This window comes from Macaca nemestrina, chromosome 6 (genome assembly GCF_043159975.1).
Source record: "Macaca nemestrina isolate mMacNem1 chromosome 6, mMacNem.hap1, whole genome shotgun sequence".
NCBI lineage: Eukaryota > Metazoa > Chordata > Mammalia > Primates > Cercopithecidae > Macaca > Macaca nemestrina.
Window position 1 is genome coordinate 98,526,852 of NC_092130.1, and position 24,921 is coordinate 98,551,772.

The window sequence follows — 24,921 nt, forward strand, 5'->3', positions numbered from 1 at the left end:
GTTGAAAATGAAGAAATCTGCTTCACATGGTATGCTGTTAGAAAAGGGAGGAACTTAAGCTCTCTGAAAGGAAGGCCCCAAGAGTCCTTAGAAAAAGTATTAGGAAATAAGCTGCATACAAAGTTAACAAGCTATTTATCTTCTCCACATTCTCAACACTCAGTGGGCAGAGAACTTTATAACAAATACTAACTACATTGGTTACAGAGCTAGTCAAGAAACAAACACTGTTAGTAAATATTCCAGAGTAAGTTAACTTATTGTGTGGAAATCACTGATGTACCTGGATTCACTGCAAACTAAATGATAATGTAAATATAATAAAGTAGAAAAGAACATAACATCCTAAGCTTCTAGTCTGAAGATCTGGGTTAAAACCTCAGTTCCTAATAATTTGCCCAAAAGACCGTAAAGATTAAATAATACAAAGTACTGAACATGATTTGTAGACTCTAAAGCAGTATATATTATATGTACATGCAAGAGAATCTGATAAGCACTAGCTTCTTCTGGTAGTTATAGAAAGAATATTACCTTTCCTCATGAAGAGTTTGAGATTTTGCTTTGGGGAAAAAAAAATATCTTTTTCTGGTTATATAAACAGAAAGGATGAACCAAAGTTTTTCAATTTTGCCAGAAAATATGGAAAGAATCAGAAGGGAAGGAAGGAGTGTGTATGTGTGTAAAATGAAGCAACAGAGTAAATAAGGCAATTATCTACTGTAGCAATACAACTGTACAAAAAAAATAATCACAATATACTAGAAAGTGTAGTTGTAAATACTATTTACATAGTAATAAATAAAGAACTCCAAATACTAGTCTAACCTAAAATCATTGTTACATGTAACAGAAGGACTGTGGGGAGAAAGGAAGTATGTGTGTTGGGGAAAAGGGACAACACAAGCTTTAGAAAAGCTGAAGCTTTATTCTCCATAGCAGCAAATGAGTAGAAGACAACTAAAACTTAAAAATCAAGAAATGGAAATTCACTTCCAGCATGACAGAATGAGGAAGTCAACAAATCCGCTTCTCAAAATACCATAAATATGGATCAAACTCAAACAACCATTTCAGTATTCTGACCAAAGGCACACAACATAACAAACTGAGAAACATCTATTCATGGAAACTACTGAACTCTGGTAAGAACAGCATGAGTCTGTGGCATTCTTGATTAGAACTGCTCTCATTCCCCACAACTCTCTTGGCAACGTATTTCAACCAAGGTAGGGCAAATCATAAAAATTGGCACCCTCACTGCAACTCCCAGAAGGAACTCAAAATGACCAAGTGGAAAGTATGCCAGAAATGCAGGGTTGGTTTACAAAAGTCAATCAATGTAACTCACCATATTAACAGAGTAAGAGGACAAAGATCACATAATTATCTCCAGAGATCATGGCAACAGAAAAAGCATCTGGAAAAATCCAACACTATTCATGATTTAAAAAAAAAAAAAAAAACCTCTCAACAAACTGGAAACAGAAGAGAAGTTCCTCAGATCAACAAAGGGTATCTACAAAAAAAACCCTACAGTCAATATCATCCTTAATGGTGAATGCTTTCTCTTAAAATTGGGAATAAGGCATGGATGTTACTCTTTGTACTTCTATTCTCACTATCCTAGAAGCTGTAGCCAGTTTAATAAAGCAAAAGGAGGAAAAATGAAGGTGGATTGTTTAAAGATAACTACTTTGGAAGGAACAAGCAAACATTTTTATTTGCAGAAGACATTGTCATAATGTATATGGAATCCCAAGGAACCTGAGCATGCATGTGCACCAGCACGTGTACACACACAAGCTACTAGAATTAGTGAAGGTGGTTACCAAGGTAGAATGATACAAGATCAATATATGAAAGACAACTTTATTTCTAACTACGAGCAACAAACAATCCAAAGAGGAAATTAAAATAATTCCACCTAAAATAACATAAAAAGGATAAAATACTGAGTAACAAATTTAATAACAGAAGTGTAAGATTTGTGCAATTAAAACTGAAGAACATGGCTGAGAGAAATTATAAAAATCTAAATAAATGGAGAAAAATCCATATTCACAAAATCAATGCTGTTATTCTCCCCAAACAGGCTTACAATGTTAACGCAATCCTTATCAAAATCACAGCAGGGTTTTATTTTAATTTTTTATTTTTTGTAGAAACAGGCTGAGTCCAAAATCTAAATAAAATGCAAAGGACTCTGAATAGCCAAAACAATTCTGAAAAAGAAGACAGTCAAAAGACTGATTCATTATAAAGCAACATTAGTCAAGAAAGGCATATTGGTATAAAGACAGGTATATAGTTCAACATATCAGAATTGAGTCCAAAAATAAATTCTACATCACTGGTCAATAGCTTTGCAAGAAAAGTGTCCAAAGAATTCAATGGGAAAAGTATAAAAATAGACCTATCCATATATGGCCAAGTGATTTTTCAACAAAAGTACAAAAAGATAATTTACAAAATATAGTCTTTTTAACAAATAGTGGAGGAATATTTGGATACCCATAGCAAAAAGATGCATTTAGACCTTCACACAAAATAAAGATCAATAATCATATACAATAAACAAACATTAATTCAAAATGTATTACACACCTAAACACAAGAGATAAACCACAAACATCTAGAAGAAAATATAAGAGAAAATCTTTATGGCCATGGGTTATGCAAAAGGATCTTAGACATGATAGTAACAGGACAAGACCAAAAAAAATTAATATATCAGACCCTTAAAATTGAATGTTTTTGTGCTTAAGGCACCACTAAGAAGCCACACACTGGGATAAAATATCTGCAAATTGTTAAGCAAGAAAACAAAACAACTTCTATCCCCAATACAGAACTCTTACAACAAAATATATTTTAAAAATAAACTTAGTAGTAAGAAGTCAACAACCAAATTTTTAAAATAGATAACTTGAACAAACATTTCACCAAAAAAGACACATGTGTCTAATAAGCAAATAAAAAGGTGCTCAAACTTCATCAGTAACTAGGGAAATGCAAATTAAAGCCACAATAAGATACTACTACTACATACCCACTAAAATGGCAATAATCAAAAGACAAAAGATGAGTGTTAGTGAGGATACAGAGAAACTAGAACCTTCAGACATTGTTGATGGGAATGTGAAATGGCACAGCCACTTTAGAAATGCTGATGGGAATGTGAAATGGCACAGCCACTTTAGAAAACAGCTTGGCAGTTTCTTAAAAATTTAGACATGTTTAAAAAAAAAAAAGTTTCATCCCAGTAAGGCTACTTCTAGGAATATTGTTATGGTAACTCTTAAAAATATAATCAAGAGAAATGAATATCTGACCATAGACAGACTTGTACATGCTGTTACAGCTTGGATATTTGACCCCCCAAACCTCACACTGAAATCTGATCCCCAATGTTGGAAGTGGGGCCTAGCAGGAGGTGTTTGTGTTATGAGGGTAGATCCCTCATGAATGGCCTGGTGCAGTCCTCACGATAAGGATTAAGTTCTCTACTAGTTTCCAAAAGAGCTGGCTATTAAAAAGAGGCTGGCACCTCTCCCCCAACTGGGTTCTTCTTTCTCGCCATGTGATCTCTGCTCACATCTGCTCCCGTTTGCTTTCTACCACAAGGAGAAACAATCTGAGGGCCTCACTAGAAGCAAATGCTGGGGCCATGGTTCTTGTACACTCTGCAGAACCATAAGCCAAGCAAATCTCTAAATTACCCAGCCTCAGGTGTTCCTTTGGAGCAACATAAATGAACTAAGACACATGCATATTCATGGTATTATCCAAAAACCCAAAAGTTGAAAAAACCCAAATGTCCATTAACTGGTGAATGCATAAATAAAATGTAATGTAGCAATACAATGGAAAACTAACAATTAAAAAGAAATGAATTACTAACACATTTTGCAGCCCAAATAAACCTCAAAAACATTAAGTAAAAGAAAACAGCAAGACTGTTCTATGATTCCGTTTACATGAAATGCTCAGAAAAGAGAAATTTTTAGACACAGGCAACAGATCAGTGGTTTCCTGGAGCTAGGGGGAAGGAATGAGAATTGTGTGCAAATGAATCCAGGAAAATTTTGGGAAAGATAGAAAAGTTCTAAAACTGATTGTAGTAATGACTGTGCAACTCGATTAATGTACTTAAAAATCACTGAATTGGGTGAAGGATATGAATAGACACTTCTCAAAATAAATTTATGCAGCCAACATGAAAAAAAGCCATCATCACTGGTCATTAGAGAAATGCAAATTAAAACCACAATGAGATACTATCTATCTCATGCCAGTTAAAATGGTAATTATTAAAAAGTCAGGAAACAACAGATGCTGGCAAGGCTATGGAGAAATAGGAACGCTTTAACACTGTTGGTGGGAGTGTAAATTAATTCAACCATTGTGGAAGACAGTGTGGTGATTCCTGAAGGATCTAGAATGACAAATACCATTTGACCAGCAATTCTATTACTGGGTATATAACCAAAGGAATATAAATCATTCTGCCATAAAGACACATACAAACATATGTTTACTGCAGCACTATTCACAACAGCAAAAACTTGGAACCAACCCAAATGCCCATCAATGATAGACTGGATAAAGAAAATGTAGCACATATATACCATGGAATACTACGCAGCCGTAAAAAAGAAATGAGTTCATGTCCTTCGCAGGGACATGGATGAAGCTGGAAGTCATCATTCTCAGCAGACTAACACAGGAACAGAAAACCAAACACCTCATGTTCTCACTCGTAAATGGGAGTTGAACAATGAGAAGACATGGACACAGGGAGGTGAACATCACAAACTAGGGCCTGTCAGGGGGTGGGGGGCAAGGGGAGGGAGAGCATTAGGACAAATACCTAATGTGCATGGGGCTTAAAACCTAAATGATGGGTTGACAGGTGCAGCAAACCACCATGGCACATGTACACCTACGTAACAGACATGCACGTTCTGCACATGTATCCCAGAACTTAAAGTTAAAAAAAAAAAAAAAGAAAAAAGAAATCATTTAATTTTTCCATAAGAGTGGATGAATTTTATAGTATGTACAATATATCCTAATAAGGCTACTTAAACAAAACCAAGGAATGGCAGTATATGATCATTATTTACAATATAAAGGTAAATGCCCACATAAGTCAGGGGCAAGAACTGTTGGTAGAAAATGATTAAAATGGGGTCATTATTTTACCAAAAAAAATCTTTGTACAGTTACTTAAAACTGTATATAAAATAACCTGTATACAAAGATGTATCACTTTTATAAACATTAAAATACTTTTAAAAATATTCTCTACAAGCTAAAAAAAGGTTTGGGGGTCCAAACACATATGATAAAACTAAAATTATAGCTAGAGAATGACAAAGATTATCAAAATTCAACCTAATGACTACCTATGGAGCAGGGAAATGGAAACATACCAGTGCTTCAGCAGTATTGATAATGTTTCATTTCTTTAAATTGACCAGTGGGCTCACAGTTCGTAGATGACTCATTATTATGCCTTTTAACTTGTGTTTCAAGTATTCTTTGGTATGCGTTAAATATATCATAATTAAAAAGTGGGAGAAAGTACTATTTTGAAAATTGTCTTCAAAGCTACAAATAATGGCTCTATAAAATATAATCTATAACAAATCACAGTTCACTTATAGATCATAAAATGTAAATGCTAAAATCTAAGAGGGTCCAAAAAAAGTTAAAAATTAATTACAACTACCATTTATTCACCATCTATAATGCAAAACTTGCATACATTATCTCTAATCCTCCTTTCAACTCTACAAACATCCCTCATTTAAACCTAACAAACTGAGGCTCTGAGTTTTACTGCATGTGCTCAGAACCACACAGCTTTTTAAGTGGGGAAGCCAGGATCACCAAGCACTATGCAAATATTCATTCTCAGTCTGTTTCTAATAGTTACTCAACAACATTCAACAATAATGCTGCCTTGTTAATAATTACCTAGTATTTTGATGTATTTGCACAAAGACTAGTGATTTGTGGAAGTACAAAATTCAGGACCAAGTTGGGGTTTTTTTTTTTGTTTTCTTTTTTTTTTTTTTTTTTTTGAGAGAGTATCTCACTCTGTCGCCCAGGCTGGAGTGCAGTGGCATGATCTTGGCTCACTGCAACCTCTGCCTCCCTGGGATTCTCCTGCCTCAAGCTGGGATTACAGGCACATGCCATCACACTCAGCTAATTTTTTGTATTTTTAGTAGAGATGGGGTTTCGCCATGTTGGCCAGGCTGGTCTCGAACGCCTGACCTCATGTGATCCGCCAGCCTCTGCCTCCCAAAGTGCTGGGATTACAGACATGAGCCACCACACCCAGCCCCAAGTTACAATTTTGTAAACTACATAAATAACAAAATGACAACTTCATGTCCTGATACCTAATAAACTTAACTTTAAAAAACACATACATTTGAAATTTCACTATATAATTTTCCTTCAGATTTTTACAATGAGATTACCTTATGGAGAACAAAGTCCTGTAAATATATCGATATAAGGAAATGCCAGAGATACATAACAGGAAGGTATATTAATTATTATAAATACTTTAATTCATCTTTCCCCACAAAAAGTATTCCGCTCGGGGTTGGGCACAGTGGCTCATGTCGGTAATCCCAGCACTTTGCAGGGGCCGATGTGGGTGGAGGCCGAGGTGGGCGGATCACCTGAGGTCAGGAGTTCAAGACCAGCCTGACCAAAAAGGTTAAACCCCGTCTCTACTAAAATTACAAAAGTAGCCAGGCATGGTGGTGCACGCCTGTAATCCCAGCTACCTGGGAGGCTGAGGCAGGAGAACTGCTTGAACCCAGGAGGCAAAGGTGCAGTGAGCCGAGGTCAAGCCACTGCACTCCAGCCTGGGCAACAAGAGCGAAACTCCGTCTCAAAAAAAAAAAAAAAAAAGTATTCCTCTCAGTTCTACTCTGCACAGTGAAAACCAGATTATTAATATATATTTATATACTCTAAAAGACTGAGATGCAACAAGAACTCAGCCTAGGGATCAATAATGCCAGAAGTAAAAATGTTCAATTGAGTATTTTTATTTCAACTGCCAAAATGGGGGAAAACAAAAAATACCAAGTGACTTCAGGAAATAAAAGGCAGAAAGTTGGCTTTTAGTCATTTATTTTGGCTACATAAATCACAGAAGGTTTAAAATCCAAATTCCCTAGTCTCAGGTCACTTTTTAAAAAAAGTTTCATAAAGATATCCTCACTCCTACCAGCCAGCATCATCACAGATCGGTAACATATTGGTAATGTGATGGAGGTCATTAGGCAGAGGTTAGACGTCAAAAATAAATAGAAAAAGCCTTGTGAGCCACGCTTAGATAATGAAGAAAATAACAGCAATAACTCAGATCATGCAAGGAGTAAATACGTCCCTTTCATTCCTCTGCAACCCATGTCTACAGGAGAAGCTCTTTCTGTTCCTTGGCAACCAATCTCCCATATTTTAATGTATCCAAAGGTTCTTTTCTCCTTTCCCTTCTCCCATTTCTTCCCTTCACTCCTCCTCTCATCATTTCTTCTCTTTATGCCATATCTAAGTAATAATTTACTTCTTCATTGTCTGACACCTTTTCTCTCCAAATTCCCTAATGTTCTCCCATCTCCTGTTCTCTTCTGGTTTTCCCCCATCTGTTTACAGATCTGGGTTTCTAACTGTGTGTGTGTGTGTGTGTGTGTGTGTGTGTGTGTGTGTGTGTGTGTGTGTGTGTGTGTGTGTGTTACACATTCTGGTTAACTAAAGAGATTTTAGGTTGCAATGGAAAAATATATTGAACACTTAAATGTGGCCCTCTAATTTCCCTAATGTATCTTTAAACAACACAAGCATATATCCTAGTAATGTTACTCCTTATTCATGAGAGTTGAAAGGGTTTGTTATTCACAAATGAGTTTACTCAAATAAAAATGAGTTAAAAAACTATTAAATATATGAACCCTTATAGGACTATCATTTCCATCAGTATTTCCCAATACTTCTTAAAGCAAGAGTTCAACAAATAATGGTTGCATGGTCAAGTCATAAAGCACAAATCATACTAGGTACTTAAAGAGTGTAAGAAATCCTGAAATGAAGACACTTGCTTAACCATATTATCCAGCTGTTTCCAAATTTACTAAGCTTATGAGCTCTTTTTTTTCCCAGCACCTATTAATATCCCATAGAACATGCACTTAGGAAATGTTAACCCTAACCACTGATTAAAATATACTATGTAAAGCATCATACTTAACCTAGTAGCATAAATGGTCTTCGAAATGTTGCTGCCTTTGAAAAAACCTAAAATGAATCTATAAAGAAAATAATCCAATTTGTTAGGTACAAATGGCTCGTTTTAAATAATGCATGTATATTTACCTTTCCTAGGTTAATTTAAAAATTAAAACTGTAAGCACCAATTGGGATTTTGAAGGTGGGGGTGGGGTGGGCAAAGAGCAAAATTTTCCTTAAAGTATAACATATGGAAGAGAATATTTTACAAATACTGACTTCTAAGACCGTTCTTATTTTCCCATCAAGTTTGGTCTTTTTGTCAAATGGGAGAAAAAAATGGAATTTTATGACTTACAAAATCCAATAAATACACAGGCATGCTATATTGAACTTTCCTGAATGTATGTTATACAACAATACAAGAATTTTTTAATGAAAATGCGTCAATTTTCCCTTTAACGTGTACTACGAATTATTTACTTCACAGGTTTTAAAGAGTGTATTTTAAAGTACACACATTTTACCTGAAAGCTCCATAAAGTGGTCTGTACCAACAGACGAATGAACAAGGAGTAAAAAGCAAGAACCACAGGATACTCAATCCAAAATCAACCGCTCTTGCAGAATCAACACAAAACCAAGCCAAGCATCCGAAGATATTTAGAAACAGTGTTACTGCATGGACTGTGGAATCAGAAAACAAAATAGAAAAAGAAATGTTTACATTCAATTTATGAACTCATCCAACAAAAAACTGTAAATAAAAAAATACTTCCTAAGAGCAAATGTCTTCTACCCCATGTTTCCATTTATATTTTTCAAAACACTGCTATATCTTATGTATTTGATTTGAAAACAGAGTATACACAGGAAAGCAAGTCTTAATACATGTAATGTTTGGCAAAAATTCTGTTGGCCCTCGCCTCCTCACAATGACGTAGCTAAACCAGAGGCACACTACCTTAAGGGCTTCTTCCCAAAAAGGAAACATACGATGTCTCTTGATCTGAAGCCCAAGAAAAAACGCAGTGCCTGCCAGGAAAAGACGCAGGACTTAGGAGGAAAAACTGTATCTTTACAGAATGGCGCTGCAGACTAAAAACTGGACTAAAAATACTAATACAGTAGCAATTTCTAGTGACTGTATAGTCAATGCATAACGATTATTCATTCATCTTCATAGAGCTGTCCATTTGTAAAATCCTGAAAAGAAACTTGCGTTTTGGTAGAGGATTAAATTTATTAAGTCCCCTCTTCATTCCCCCACACTACATGATGCATTTTAGTTACTGTGGCAGGCTTTTCTTTTGGTTAACACAAATAGATGTTGACAAATTCATCATATGCTGTTAATAATTACTTTCCCTGACAGACCAAAAACAAAAAAATCTGAGTAACACCTAATTATACCATGATCCTAAAGAACTACTTTGACCCACTGTAATTAATAACTGTTTCAAAGGATTTTTAAAAAATTTATTCACAGGCTGAACTTATTATAGTAAGTACATTCTTACATAAGTTAAAAGAATGTTAGATGTTAATTATAAAATCAACAAAAATACGCCAACTCTTGAATTACAATTAACAATTGGGAAAACGTATTGGATCTAGTTTTTTTAAATCTCAAACTTTAAGATTTCTTTACAAATCAAATAAATTAATAAAACAGATATATACACATTCTGGGATGCCTAAATTTGCTCTTACCTAACCCACCAGATAGGTAAACAAGCTCTAGAGCTTAAAAAAAAAAAAAGCTCTTAGATTAAGCCAATCGTTTAACCTCTGTAAGCTTCAATTTTTCAGCTTTTCTAACTTTAAAATTCCATTCAATTCTATCACAAAAGAGACACTCTCACTCATTACTCTAGTCCCATTAGAATTTTTAACTCTCAGGAATGTTTGCTCATAATAAATTTACTCAAAACCCTTGGCCTCAAAATAAGGGTGGTTAAGATCTTAAAAACAGAATTGAAAAGATTATAAAATAGAAATTTATTACTAGGCAGCATTAAATAGCATCCAGCTGCCTCAAAAAGTTTTAGACCTGAAGAACATTCTAACTAAATGTTAATTTTCAAATTAGGTTATTTCCTAATCCACTGAAAGAAAGATAAAATATATGTATAATTATGCTTTAAAGTTCATGAAAATTCTTCCAAGTATAAATGAAAATATCAATCTAATTTTGTGTAATAAAAATGTTTTTCTAAATGTTTTCTATGAAACATGATCAATAAATCATTTACTTATATCCCAACAAAGACTAAAATGTCCAAGGCTAATTACTGAACAATCTGTCCACTTTTGCAGAGTTCAAAAAACATATAGAAAGGTAAGGTAAATGTAAAATATATGTTTCTATACTGCTAATTTCAATCCAATTTGAGTGAGTGATGAATCAATGCTGGTAGACTCCAAGAGTAGGCAGAACACTAAAGAAATCTTTGGGCCATTTTGTTTATGTGATTTACAAGTTGAACAACTCTCCTTCACATAAAATTTCAGTTTGCTTCATTAAGCACTCAAATCTGGTATTAGTTGATCTAAATTTGCAACATTATAATATTCTTCTTGGTAAGTTCTGAATTACAATATAGATGCCTAATGTAAATAGCTTTATAACAGTATATTATCTTCACCAAATGGTCTTTAATGTAGATGGCTTGTTTTTATTTTTCCTTTTTAATTCAAGAGTACACTCAAAGAGGTGGAAATTCATTTCACAATATTTCTATTTGCTTCAGTTCATTTATAGTTTAAATTATTTGCTTCAAATAAAGTAGCTTTGAAAGCATATCTTCTTCACATTCAGCTTAAAATGTAAATTACCTCTTCATTTTGGTTCTTTGTTCTTTGTAAGTGGCAGAAGCTGGAAATCTAGACTCTGAGCTCTACAGTCAAGCTATACACCTCCTTCCTTATTTATGTAATGTTGAACAAGTTACTCAAATTCTCTAAGCTTTAGTTTTCCTATCTATAAAACCAAATAATATAGTACTTCCTTCGAGGTGTGGTTAGGATTTAATATAGTAAGATAATATATATAAAGTGATTAGCACTGTGCCTGACACAAAGTAAATCCTCAATAAATATTAGCTCTCATTGTAATTATTATTACAGTGTGAAAGCATTAGTCAACCCCCAAATCAAGAGGTTAATATGTTCTAAAAATAATTTATTAAAACAGGCAATATTCTATAAAATGTAGGCACATTACTAAGCTGGTAATAGATCTTACTTTGTTCCAGGGAATCTGCTTCTTCAAAACAGAACCCTAACTAGAATCGTAAGCCCTTTGAATACAGTTGACAGACATGCCAACTGAACAAGGCTGGAGAAAAATACAGTCAACTACGTTATTTCTGTGACACTCAGAAGGTGATATATTTCTAAGACAAAACAGATCTATTCTGAAACAATCGGCATTGATAATTAATCATTTAGTTAAAATTAACCATCTCTCCCATTTAATCTCTATTTACTAAATTCCTTGTATAATTTTCTTCCAACACCCATTTCCTCCACCAAAAAATATTTTCCTAGTTCTAGCTACTCAGGAGACTGGAGTAGGAGTATCCCTTGAGCCAGGAGTTCAAGTCCAGCCTGGGCAGCACAGCAAGACCCCATCTCAAAAAATATATTTTTATATTTTTTTCACTAGGTCAAAGAACATACATGTAAAATGCTAGGCTGGCTGGATATGGTGGCTCATGCCCGTAATCCCAGCATTTTGGGAGGCCAAGGTGGGCGTGCTGCTTGAGGCCAGGAGTTTGAGACCAGCCTGGGCAACATGGTGACACCCATCTCTACTAAAAACACAAAAATTGGCCAGGCATGGTGGCATGTGCCTGTAGTCCCAGCTACTCAGGAGGCTGAGGCACGAGAATCACCTGAACCCAGGAGGCAGAGGTTGCAGTGAGCCAAGATGGTGCAATTGCACTCCAGCCTAGGTGACAGAGCAAGACTGTCTCAAAATAAATAAATAAATAAATAAAATGCTAGGACAATTTCTGCCCATTTTAAAAAATAAACATATATAAAATATAAATGCCTATATTATACTGATTAAATAAGAGTTGGTCAGCATGTACATAATACATGGAATCATTTAATATTAAAAATATATACTACTGACACTGAGGATTCAGCAAAAGATATTAGATCAAGAATATCTCAAAAAATACTAAAAACGAAGAGTTAAAAATAGACTATCCATTAGGAATCACTTCTCATATTCCAAAACAACTTGACATACATGAAGAATGCTCCTAAAAGATTTGGAGGAAAATTATCTCATCCATTAAGGTAGGGGCGGTAGTCTCATTAATCATAAAGTAAAAACAAATTCTCCATCAAGAATGTACCCTACAAATTATCCATTAACCCAGATGTTGTGCATGTGAGAACCCTCAATAGCTACCTCCCCTTCTGACATGATATCAAAATGAGGCTGAGACTACTGTTTGGAATAAAAATGAAACTGAGAGTAAGTGGGAGGTCTGTGCACACACAGTAAAACTGTTAACCGCTTGACATTTTGTTTTAGTATTCCATGAGTTATTATACTCAAAGTGATGTGTGCATCAGAGCCCCAAATGTATATTCTAATGTTCTGTTCAACAAAATGTCCCATATTAATTAAGCTTTTTCAATAATAAAAGTATCTCAAATGAAAACAAAAAGTAAACTGTACTCAAAGCTATAAAAAGAACAATTAGTTTATGTAATTTATGCCTTTTTAAAAATAGCTGTAACACCTATATTTAACAGAACTCTTTTAAATGACTTTCCTCTGCATAAAATTAGTATAAATTATTTTTTCCAAGCAAATCATGCCTAGATAACATCTTTCAAGGAAAAAGAACTTACAAAATTTTACCCACATGACAGAGAAGTTGTATTTTCCTCAAAAGAATGCCAGTTCTCAATATACAGGTTTTTCTCAGCCAAGGACTTACATTGTCACATATAGTACAATTCTGAAGTACCTAAATATGTTATGTTTCACTCTGAAATCGTGATTATTAAGCTTTATCTACAGAAAAAGAAGACTGGTTTGCTATATTATCCTTGAAATAAAAAGTGGATTTTGACAATAAAAATATAAATTCTAAGCAAAGATATAAATTGTTGTATACTCACACATCCACAAGTAGTACATAAGCTTTACTGTCTTTTGGAATTCTACAGGAATGTCTACAGAAAAATCCTGATAGAAACAAGGTCCAACAGGAAAATTGCTAGGAAGAGGTGGCCAATTATTTTTTCTACCTGTGAATTTTTTTTAAAAAAGAAAAGGTTATTTATATTATAACAAATGTGATATTCTTATTTTTTGTTTCACAATAAAGAAAAACTCCATTATTTTAATAAAAGTTTAGAAAAACTGTAGTACCATATCTCTGTATTCCTAGAAAGATAAGCTTTAGATTTTTTAAAAATTTTCTCAGAATATCATCACCTTAGAGCACATTAGATAGTAAAATAATTTTCCAGTGTCATGTCATATCACATTCAGCAGGAACCATTTATGTATAGAAAAAACAAGAAATAAAAAGAAAGCACATATCCAGTGCTTCTGCCCTAAAACAGATTTATTTCACAGTCCCGAGTCTGGCTGGCATGAAAAGGCCATCCAGTTTTTAAACTTCAATTTTCTCCTCAGCATCTTAAATCTTCAAATATAATTCTGTTATAATTCCTATCCCATGTGGATAGAGACCAGCTTCTAATTTTTTCAAGTTTTCTGTTAAGTCCAAGATTAAACCAATACCAAAGAAACAAATTAAGAATATTCAAAATCTGGGAAAAAATAATATCCAAATGACAAATGTACGAAAACCCTACAACAAAGAAAACATGAAACAGTCATGATAAGGAAGCTAAGGAATTATAGAACCTTTAAAAACGCAGAGAAAAACAAATTCAAACTGTAAAGGGAAAAAAAATGTCTCTATATAAAGAAACCAGATAAAAAATAAGACGAGAAATGGTGGGGGAAATAAAAAATTAAAGAAGTCAAAACATGAAAATAGAGGGTAAAAACAGCACCTAAGGCCATTTCCCAATTTTAGATGTTATATCCCACAAATTTTTTAAAATTCAATTTTACATACTTTTTCCAGACCAGGGTAATTTTTATAGTAGAAAGAACAATAACCTATTTCTGATTCTCCCCAATGAGTTTCCTGTGTTCCATTTATCATACTACTCAAATTTCCTATAGTTCATTTATCATACCAATCTCATACTATTTGAGAAGCGGCACTGAATACTTGTAAAGAAGAGAAGCTCTGGAACCATAAGTAGCTAGCCACTTACTGGCAAGGTCACCTTGGGCAACTTACTCTCCCCTCCAAGCCTTAGTTTCCATATCTGTAAAATGAGAATAAAAACTGTACCACCCCTCATGGGATTGTACTGATGATTTAAGTATGAGTTAAGAGGGGAAAAGTACTCAAATGTGCTAACATACTGCAGTCTAACTGTTAATTTCCTACTCTTTGTTACTGTCTTTACTAACGTATCTCTCATAGAAATAGTTTGTATTTGCCAGTACTGAAGAAATAAGATAGATTTTAGTTACAGGTACTTCAGAAACATTGGTCTCAGTTCAACTTTTAGTTTCTCCTTCTATAGATGCTACCTCTGATGCTGCAAGCAAGAAAATGACTCAGGATAAATGTGTTCTCACAAAGCCCTCGACTTACACATTCTAAGATAAAAAGAAATAGTTTTGTATATTGTTATTGTTCTAGCTTTGCATTGCATCAAAGCTAGACATCCTAACAATGACTTATCTAGCTCATCCCAGACATCCTAACAGTGACTTATCTAGATCTTTTATCTCTTCTTACTCAGAGACTGCTAGCTTTCCCTAAGAGACTCCTTTGAGGTGCTTTGGCAGGCACAAACTGAATAGAATTCACTGCAAACAATTCACCACTTATTTCTTTGGCATCATATGAATACCTTAGGCTTCCAATTTTTCTAACGTGATTTGACAAAATACTTGTGAGGACTGGGGCAGATAATCTGAAACTGACCTGAATAAATCAGGTAGGAGTCAAATGTAGGGTAAATGCAAATGTACTCACAAAGATTCAATAGAATCAAGGAGGGCCTAACTGCAGAATCAAAGGCTCCTGGCCTCAGAGTAAGCAAAAATTATCATATTCACATTCATTTTGCGTGTGATGAGGCTAACACTGTTCTAAGCTATCAACAAAAGACCACGCAAATCAGCCAAGATTAGAAGGCTACAGAGTATCAAGGAGGCAATCTGCTGTGTCTGATCTCCTTGTTAGAACAGGAATACAGGGTAGGGTTTTATGCACAGGCTAAATAACCTAGGAGTTAGTATAGACACAATGTAAAGTGTTTAAAAGTTATTTTTATTTCAAACTTCTTTGGATACTACCATGTTGACTGAGGTTTTGCATTTCTCGTTCCCGACGATCTAATTCTGCGGCTTTTCTTTCTAGTTCTTCCTGGCGCTTAAGAAGCTCAGCTTGGGCCAATGCATGTTCCTAAATAAAAAATATCAATATGTGAACAGACTGTCAGAAGTATAAAATACTTTAACATTTATATGCTAACTCCTACTTCTCTATTATGAGAGAAACCTAATTCAAACACACTTCCAAAGTACAGGAATTTTACTGAAGATCATAGTTACAGAAAATATTACAGGGATATTTGGTTCATTTGGTCTTTGGGTTCTGAAAACCCTCAGTGGGAATGTTGGGTCCATTAGGACAGGAAAATTTCTCTTAGTAAAAGTAGCCAGAATCCTTAGGTAATCTGGAAAATGAAATTAAGATGACCTCTATGCCTAAATGAATGAAGAACAGAGGCAATGGGAACAGTTGAGGAAAATGAACAATAGAAAAAAGGGCAACAATAGAAAAAAGGGCAACAAAAAGAATTGGCTCCTATAAATCAGATTAAATGATATATAAGGCCACCAATGCAAGAATATTTTCTAATATCTTAAATGTTATAGGAGAATGAGGTCAAAAGAAATTCTTTATAACTCAATTTGCCCTTACATGTTATCAGGCATCTTATTAATCTTTCTTCTCAGATTTTTGCCATCTTCTACCTCCTAACACTATTACTTTAGCATTATAACACTCTCCCAATAATATCTATTATTCCATCATTTTTACCTTAATGGTAGTATGCATTAAAAAGTGAGACCAAAGGCAATAAAAATGTATACACCAAGATGATACACAAATTCAATAATTCCTAATAATAGAATAAAACAAATGGTATAAGCTGACAAAGAGGAACGAATATTTGAAGGGTGACAAGACAGCAAATTCAGACTTGAAAGTGAGTTAAAAATTAAGCAACAGAAATGTAACCATATAAAGAATTATTTTGCTCTGAAAGTAAATGTTATTGATATTATAACTGCCAATACAAATTTATACAACTAACATGAACTAACCTTTGCAATCTGTGTATAAGCTGGATGTTCCTCTGTTGGTTTCATTATTGCTGGTTGTGTATTGGGTACATTAGGCATCTTCACACTGCCTGGTGGAGGCTAGGAGGATTAAGAGACGGACAAATTATGTAACACAGATACCCAACTTTAACTTCTTTCAAAAAGTGTAACACCAATAAAATGAAAAATCCCAAAATCTGCATCTCTTCATTCCCTGCCCTCTCATAGTCAAGTGTGTTGCAAAGAGCTGCTTAAATTCTCCATGTCCATTTTCTCCAACTCATTCATTTTTCAACTCTACAATCAGGCTGCTACTTTTAACACTACATAACAAACACTCTCCTCCAGGATACCATACGGTAATAGAAGCTGGGCATGGCGGCTCACGCCTGTAATCCCAGCACTTTGGGAGGCCAAGGCAGGTGCATCACCTCAAGTCAGGAGTTCAAGACCAGCCTGGCCAATACGGTGAAACCCCATCTCTACTAAAAATACAAAAATTAGCCAGGCGGGGTGGCCGGCACCTGTAATCCCAGCTACTCAGGAGGCTGAGACAGGAGAATGGCTTGAACCCAGGAGGCGGAGGTTCCAGTGAGCCAAGATTGCACCACTGCACTCCAGCCTGGGCAACAGAGCAAGACTCCATCTCAAAAAAAAAAAAAAAAAAAAAAAAACTTTGAGTTTTTGTGGGTTTTTTAACAGTAAAATACAGATAGAACCAGACAAAAGAACTACACCAAGGTTTACTGCCAACTCTTCCCTCTTGAGAAAGCTACATGCCAGTGCTCTGAAGAGCATATAGGAAAGTTCTTGATAGAACCCCACTAAATTGAAAAGAGTGAAAGGGAAGGCCTAAGGAGAGAGAAAATAAATTACCCAATTTCCACTATGCCAGTGAGGATCAGCAGTGTCTGAAAGCTGCAAGATCAGGAAGTAGACATCTACAAGTCCATCAATGGGGGACCGGTTAAATTACTGTATATACATACAATGCAGCCATGAGAAGAAATTAGCTATAGAAGAATGTCTTTTAAAATACTAAATAAAATAAAGCAAGCTGGCCAGGCGCAGTGATCCCAATACTTTGGGAGGCCGAGGCGGGTGGATCGCATGGTCAGGAGTTTGAGACCAGCCTGGCCAATATGGTAAAATCCCCTCTCTACTAAAAATACAAAAATTAGCCAGGCGTGGTGGCAGCAGGCGCCTGTAGTCCCAGCTACTCAGGAGGCTGAGGCAGGAGAATCACTTGAACCCAGGAGGCAGAGGTTGCAGTGAGCCAAGATCGCACCACTGCACTCCAGCCTGGGTGACAGAGCAAGACTCCATCTCAAAAAATAATAATAATAATAAAATAAAAATTAAATTAAAAAAATAAGGCAAGCTACAGAACAGTCTGCATATGACCTTTTCTTCAATAGACACAGATTTATACATGCCCCCATAAAATATCTGGGAAGTCTCAGCCAACTGATATCAGAGGGACTTGCACCTGTTGTTTTATACGCTTCTTTATTATTTGCTTCCCTCGACGCATGCACAATATACTACTTTAATAAAAATATATTTTTAAAGTACTCTTTAGAATGACCATAAGAAAAAAGAAGAAACAAGGATGGGAACATGAAAAGAACAATAGAAACAAAAACAGTAACAGAAAAGAAGAAAGGAAAGAAAGAAAGAGAAGAGGGAGGGAAAGAGGAGGTCATGAATAAGAAAAATGTAAGAAAGAAAGAAACCGCACTAGGAGGTTCAAGCATCCTAAGAACTGTTAATACCAGAAGACACAACCAATATACAGCAGGATTTCACTCTGACACAGCTAACAGCAGCCCTGAAAAGGAAGCCATGCATAACCAAAGATGTAACTGTAGTTCAGCTGATTTTAAAATGCATATACAACAGGCAAGAACTGACCGGGCACAGAGGCTCACATCTGTAATCCCAGCCCTTTGGGAGGCCGGGGTGGGTAGATCACCTGAGCTCAGGAGTTCGAGACCACCCTGGGCAACATGGTGAAACCTCGTCTCTACTAAAATACAAGAAATTAGACAGGCATGGTGGTGTGCGCCTGTAGTCCCAGCTACTGGGGAGGCTGAGGCAAGAGAATCGCTTGAGCCTAGGAGGCAGAGGTTGCAGTGAGCCCAGATTACACCACTGCACCCCAGCTTGGGCTACACAGTGAGATCCATCTCAAAACAAAAACAAAACAAAAAAAAAAACGGCAAGAACTAAAAACAGGTCAAACAATTTTGAAAAAAAATAAATGATGAAGACCTATGATATCAAGGCTTATTATAGAACCATAGTAATTAAGAGTGTAATACAGATGCAAGGACAGAGAAATGTACCAATAAACAAAATAGACACAGAAACAAACCCACACTAATGCAGAAACTTGATACCTAACAGAGGTGTCACTACAAAACAGTGAAGAAACAATATGTTAATCAATAAACGGTACTTGGATAACTGGTTACTCGTACTTTACATCCTACAAAAAATGAATTCTAGGTAGATTAATGATCTAAAACTGAAAAAGCAAAACTTAAACACTCAGGAAAAATACATGTTAATATTTTTATGAATATTTCTTGAGCTTCTAGAATGTGAACTCTAGAAATATTGTGTATTTTGTTTACGACCTATCCCAAGTACCCAAAATAGTCCCTGAAACATAGTAGATGCTCAGTAAGTATCTGTCAAATTAAGACTGGAAAACACACAAACCATATAAAATTGACAAATTTAATTACATTGAAATTTACAAAAAGTAAAAAGTCAAATCACAGACTAGGAAAAAATAGTTGTAATGCATATAATAGAAAACTGCTACCCAGAATATATAAAGAATTGTTACAAATTCATGAAAATACAAACTAACTGAAAAACTAGCAAAAGATCTGAACAAGCAATAGAAAGAGGTCAATAAACATGTGAAAAGATGTGTTACAGCCTTAGTAATCAAGAAGTGCAAAAACAATCATATATCATTTCAAAACCATGAGACAGAAAAACAAACTCTGACAATACCAAAATTGGGATTTACACAATATATACAATGGTGGTGCATATCAAAATTAAAGCATTGATCAAGATAGCATTTCAAGTCAGTTGAAATAGAAAGAACTGTCAATAAATGCTGTTGGGAGAATTATTTAAATTGGGGCAGGAAAAACAAAATCCCTGTATCTCCACAGAATTCCAAATGGATTAAAACTTGAATATTAAAAAAAAGACAAGACAAAAAACAACTATAAAGACACTAAAATACACTCTATAGACTATAGGGCATTATCTGATCTTGGCATGAAGAAAAGTCACTCGAAACATTCAGAAAAGTTGAGAGGAGAGAAATCATAATGAAAAGGTAATATATTTGACGACATAAAAATTTAGAAATTTGATTATATAAAGCATTCATAATCAAGATTAGATGGCAAAATCTAATAAGCAACATATACAACAATTAGTTAATATATTTCACCAGGTACAAGTCAATACAAAATTATCAGATAAACATGTTACTGAAAAGAAACTGCATTTTTAAAATCTCTGAACAGGCAGCTTATAACATACAAAAGAAAAATAAACATACAAAAAATCTCAACCTCATTAGTAATCAAAGAAATGCATATTTTACCTAATTATTTTTAAAATGATTATTATCATAGGATTACCACATTTTGAAAAAGATGTGGTAAAATAGATATTCTCACACACTGAAAAGTGGGGATTATAAACTAGTACATATAGCAATCCTGCAGCACAGTTTGGCATTATGTTTCAAGAGCCACAGAAGTATTTATACCCCATGTACAATGAATATCTGGTTTTTTAAAATATCCTATGGAAATAATCCAAGATATCTGCAAATGTATATATGCCAAGAATGCTCACTACAGCTTTACAAAAGCAAAGGGTTACAAATAACCCCAAATGTCCAACACAACAGAGGAAATGGTTAAACTGATACAGCTGTAGGAGAGTATACACTACAGCTATTTAAAAGTTCTAAAAGAATATGTAATGAGGAAGCTAAGACAAGTGATAAAAACAAGTTATGAAACAAAACTGTATATACAATATAACACGAACTTCCTATTTTAAAATAAGATGAAAATATATCAAAATGTTAATAGGGATTATTTCTGCACAGAGGGATTAAGAGCATTTTCTTGTATTTTTAAAATCTCCATTATAATCTTTTGTCACTAAAATAATCACAAATTCTCTTTTCCAAATGCTTGTTCCCCCATGCCCAATATCTCATATTAATGGGCAGAAAAACTAAAGTCAATCAATCCTAACTTCTCCAATTAGAAAAGTATGGTCCTTTAAATGTAAAACCCAAAACTATAAAAACTGTAGAAGAAAACCTAGGCAATACCATTCAGGGTATAGGCACGGGCAAAGATTTCATGACAAAAGCTACAAAAGCAATTGCAACAAAAACAAAAATTGACAAATGAGATCTAATTAAACTAAAGAGCTTCTGCACAGCAAAAGAAACTATCCGCAGAGTGAACAGACAACCTACAAAATGGGAGAAAATTTTTGCAATCTCTCCATCTGACAAAAGTCTACAAGGAACTTAAACTAATTTACAAGAAAAAACAATGTCATTAAAAAGTAGGCAAAGGACATGAACAGACATTTCTCAAAAGAAGACATTCATGGGGCCAACATATGAAAAAAAGCTCAACATCACTGGTCATTAGAAAAATGCAAATCAAAACCACAATGAGACACCGTCTCACACCAGTCAGAACGGTGACTATTAAAAAGAAAACAACAGATGCTGGCGAGGTTATGGAGAAAAAGGAACGCTTTTATACTGCTGGTGGGAGTTAAATTAGTTCAACCACTGTGGAAGACAGTGTGGTGATTCCTCAAAGATCTAGAGGCAGAAATACAATTTGACACAGCAATCCCATTACTGTGTATATATCTAAAGGAATATAAATCATTCTACTACAAAGACACATGCACACATATGTTTACTGCGGCACTATTCACAATAGCAAAGACATGAAATTAACCTAAATGCCCATCAATCGTAGATTGGATAAAGAAAATGTGGTACATATACACCATGGAATACCATGCAGCCATAAAAAGGAATGTGATCATATCCTTAGCAGGGACATGGATGGAGCTGGAAGCCAGCATCCTCAGCAAACTAATGCAGGAACAGAAAACCAAACACCGCATGTTCTCACTCATAAGTGGGAGCTGAACATTGAGAACACATGGATACATGGTGGGGAACAACACACACTGGGGCCTGTCCGGAGATGGGGATGGGGATGGGGGGGTGCAAAGGGAGAGTATCAGGATAAACAGTTAGTGGATGCTGGGTTTAATACTTAGGTGATGGGTTGATCTGTGTAACAAACCACTATGGCACACGTTTGCCTATGTAACAAACCTGCACATCCTGTACATGTACCCCAGAACTTAAAAAGTTGAAAAAAAAAGGAAAAGAAAAAGAGCTCCTGGCACCTTGAGATAATAATTCTTACATATATTGTCCCAAATTCACATGGCATTTAGAATTCCTATCTTGATCAATAATAAAGATCTTCCCCTAGCAAAAAAAAAGAAAAGCATGGCCCTAAAGTTCTGTCTTCTTGGTGTAATAAGCAGCAACAATAAAACAATGACCGAATATTAATAAAATGCCTGGCAAAGTTAGCCTGGCAGCAGCATATTTCCGGAAAAACACAGAATAAATTACCCAAGAATGCACCCAGCTGAAATCTTGCTATAAATGCTGTATTACTTTAAATAACAAAGGAAGTATTAAGTATAATAAACTAGTAGATAAGGATGAAGGTAGGGTTAGAGCTAGTAATGTGATATACTTAAGGCCATAGTTGCTTGTGGTAAAGCAATGATGAGAAATGTTGGAGAGCCACAAATCTCTAATAGCACTGATATAAATCTAATAGCTATTATCCTGATAATTTCTTCACATCTGTAGATGTTAAAGACCCAGTATTTTCTTCACCCACAACATACTGGATTAGCCAACTCAAGCCAAGTAGAATTCTGGAGGACGACCTCTTTTCATCACTACTAAATACCTATTGTGATGACGGTTCTTAGTTCATTTCCAACTTTTCACTTTGGCACAGATGAGCATCTATGCATGCGTGTGTGTGTGTGTGTGTGTGTGTGTGTGTCTATATGTGTCTCTGTCTCTATCTATCTATATAAAACAAGCCACTCACGACTATCATTTCTTAAAATACAGCAGATCATCCATATGTAGAGATCCCCTTCTAGCACATAATACCTAAAATACTGGACCAAATTTTATTTAAATAATATTGTAAATACACAGCTAATGCAACAAGAAATCCTGGGAGGCAAGAAAGCAGGAACTACTAAATCCAAAGAAAGAAGAGCCTTGATACCAAACCATTCACCAAATTACTAGTGATCCATCTGTACTAGTAAACTAGCGGCAAAGCTTTGGAGCTGGTACAAGGATGGTAAGTGATGGACAGGATCCCTGCATAAAGCCAGGAGTCTCTAAAAAATGACAGTTTCAGTGGATGAATAAGAAAAGGGCAGTTTCACAGAAAAAAAAAAAAAAAATGATGGGAATACCTCCATGTCTTGTCCTTAGTTCTGGATGTAGAAGGGGGAAAAAAGGGAAATCTTCCCTGAGAATTCCTAGTCATAAACCTACCAATGGCCAGGCATGGTGGTTCACACCTGTAATCTCAGCACTTTGGGAGGCTGAGGTGGGAGGGTCACTCGAGGCCAGGAGATTGAGACCAGCCTGGGCAATATAGTGAGACCTCAGCTCTACACAAAAATTTAAAAATTTACCAAGCGTGGTGGCACATGCCTGGAGTCCCAGCTACTTAGGAGGCTGAGGCAGGAGGACAGCTTGAGCCCAGGAGGCAGAGGTTGCAATGAGCCAAGATCACGCCACTACACTCCAGCCTGGGCAACAGAGCAAGATCCTGTCTCAAAAAAAAACAAAACAAAAAACAAAAACCTACCAACTTGCAGATCTCAGGTCAGAATTCTACTACGCACATAGACAAGATAATCCAACCTCCAATTTTCATTGAAAAGGATCTCAGGCTGGTAATGGACTCAGGCATTTGGCAAAAGTAGAGGAACAAACATTAAAACTACGTGATACGGGTTTGGCTGTGTCTGCACCCAAATCTCATCTTCAATTGTAGCTCCCATAATTCCCACGTGTCATGGGAGGGGCCTGGTGGGAGGTAACTGAATCATGGGAGTGGGTCTTTCCTATGCTGTTCTCATGACAGTGAATAAATCTCATGATATCTGATGGTTTTATAAAGGGGAGTTCTCCTACATATGCTCTCTTGCCTGCCTGCCACGTAACACGTGCCTTTGCTTGTCCTTCACCTCCCACCATGATTGTGAGGCCTCCTCAGCCATGTGGAACTCCAAGTCCATTAAACTTCTTTTTCTTTATAAATTACTTTATTAAATAAAGTATGTCTTTATTAGCAGCGTGAGAACTGACTAATACACCAGGCTTCAAGAAATTAACACAGATAAAGTTCCAAGTAACTTTGGCTTATGATTTAAATGTGTGAGGAAACAAGCCACAAGGGTCCACAGAAATAGCAAATTACAAAATAAGAACTGAATATATTTGAAGTATCAGACATAAAACAGGTGTGTTTAATAAAGAAATAAGAGGATAATAAAAGTTTGACTAACAACAGACTATCAGAATTGGCCAAACAGCTTCTTAAATGATACATATGCAACTTCTAAAATTGAAAACTTTAATAATGATTTTTAAATTATAAATTTAATAGACAAGTTGAACAGCAAACTACACAAAGATGAAATAATGAAGGAATGGAAGTGAATCTAAAGAAAACTACAGTTTTCTGTGTGACACAGCACAGAGACCTAAAAAATGGAAAATATGAGAAATTACAAGACATGATGATTGAGAAGGTCTAATATACAATTAAGAGGTCCAGAGGAGGAAAAAAAATAGGATGAGTGACAGTCAATGTTTAAACAGAATATGAAGACACTAATTCTCAGATTCAAAACTCTAAAACACAAACCGAATTTAAAAAATAATAACACTCAGATATATCACAAAGAAAGAGCACCTTAAAAACTGCAAGAAAAAAAAAAAGGATAATTCCCACACAAAGGAAAGTCACCTATAAACCATG

The 24,921-nt window shown here is 35.3% G+C and overlaps 1 protein-coding gene across 3 annotated transcripts in view; it reads right to left on the reverse strand.

The window, feature by feature from the left end:
- Window positions 1-24,921, reverse strand: part of LOC105475099 (secretory carrier membrane protein 1) — a 121,229-nt gene that overhangs the window by 49,032 nt on the left and 47,276 nt on the right. For all 3 annotated transcript variants that reach the window (XM_071098783.1, XM_024790777.2, XM_011730099.3), the window contains 4 exons: window positions 16,727-16,825; window positions 15,689-15,797; window positions 13,411-13,539; window positions 8,787-8,946 (listed from right to left, as the gene is read on the reverse strand). In XM_071098783.1, coding sequence (XP_070954884.1) covers window positions 8,787-8,946; window positions 13,411-13,539; window positions 15,689-15,797; window positions 16,727-16,825 — 497 coding nt within the window. The remainder of the gene's footprint in view (window positions 1-8,786; window positions 8,947-13,410; window positions 13,540-15,688; window positions 15,798-16,726; window positions 16,826-24,921) is intronic.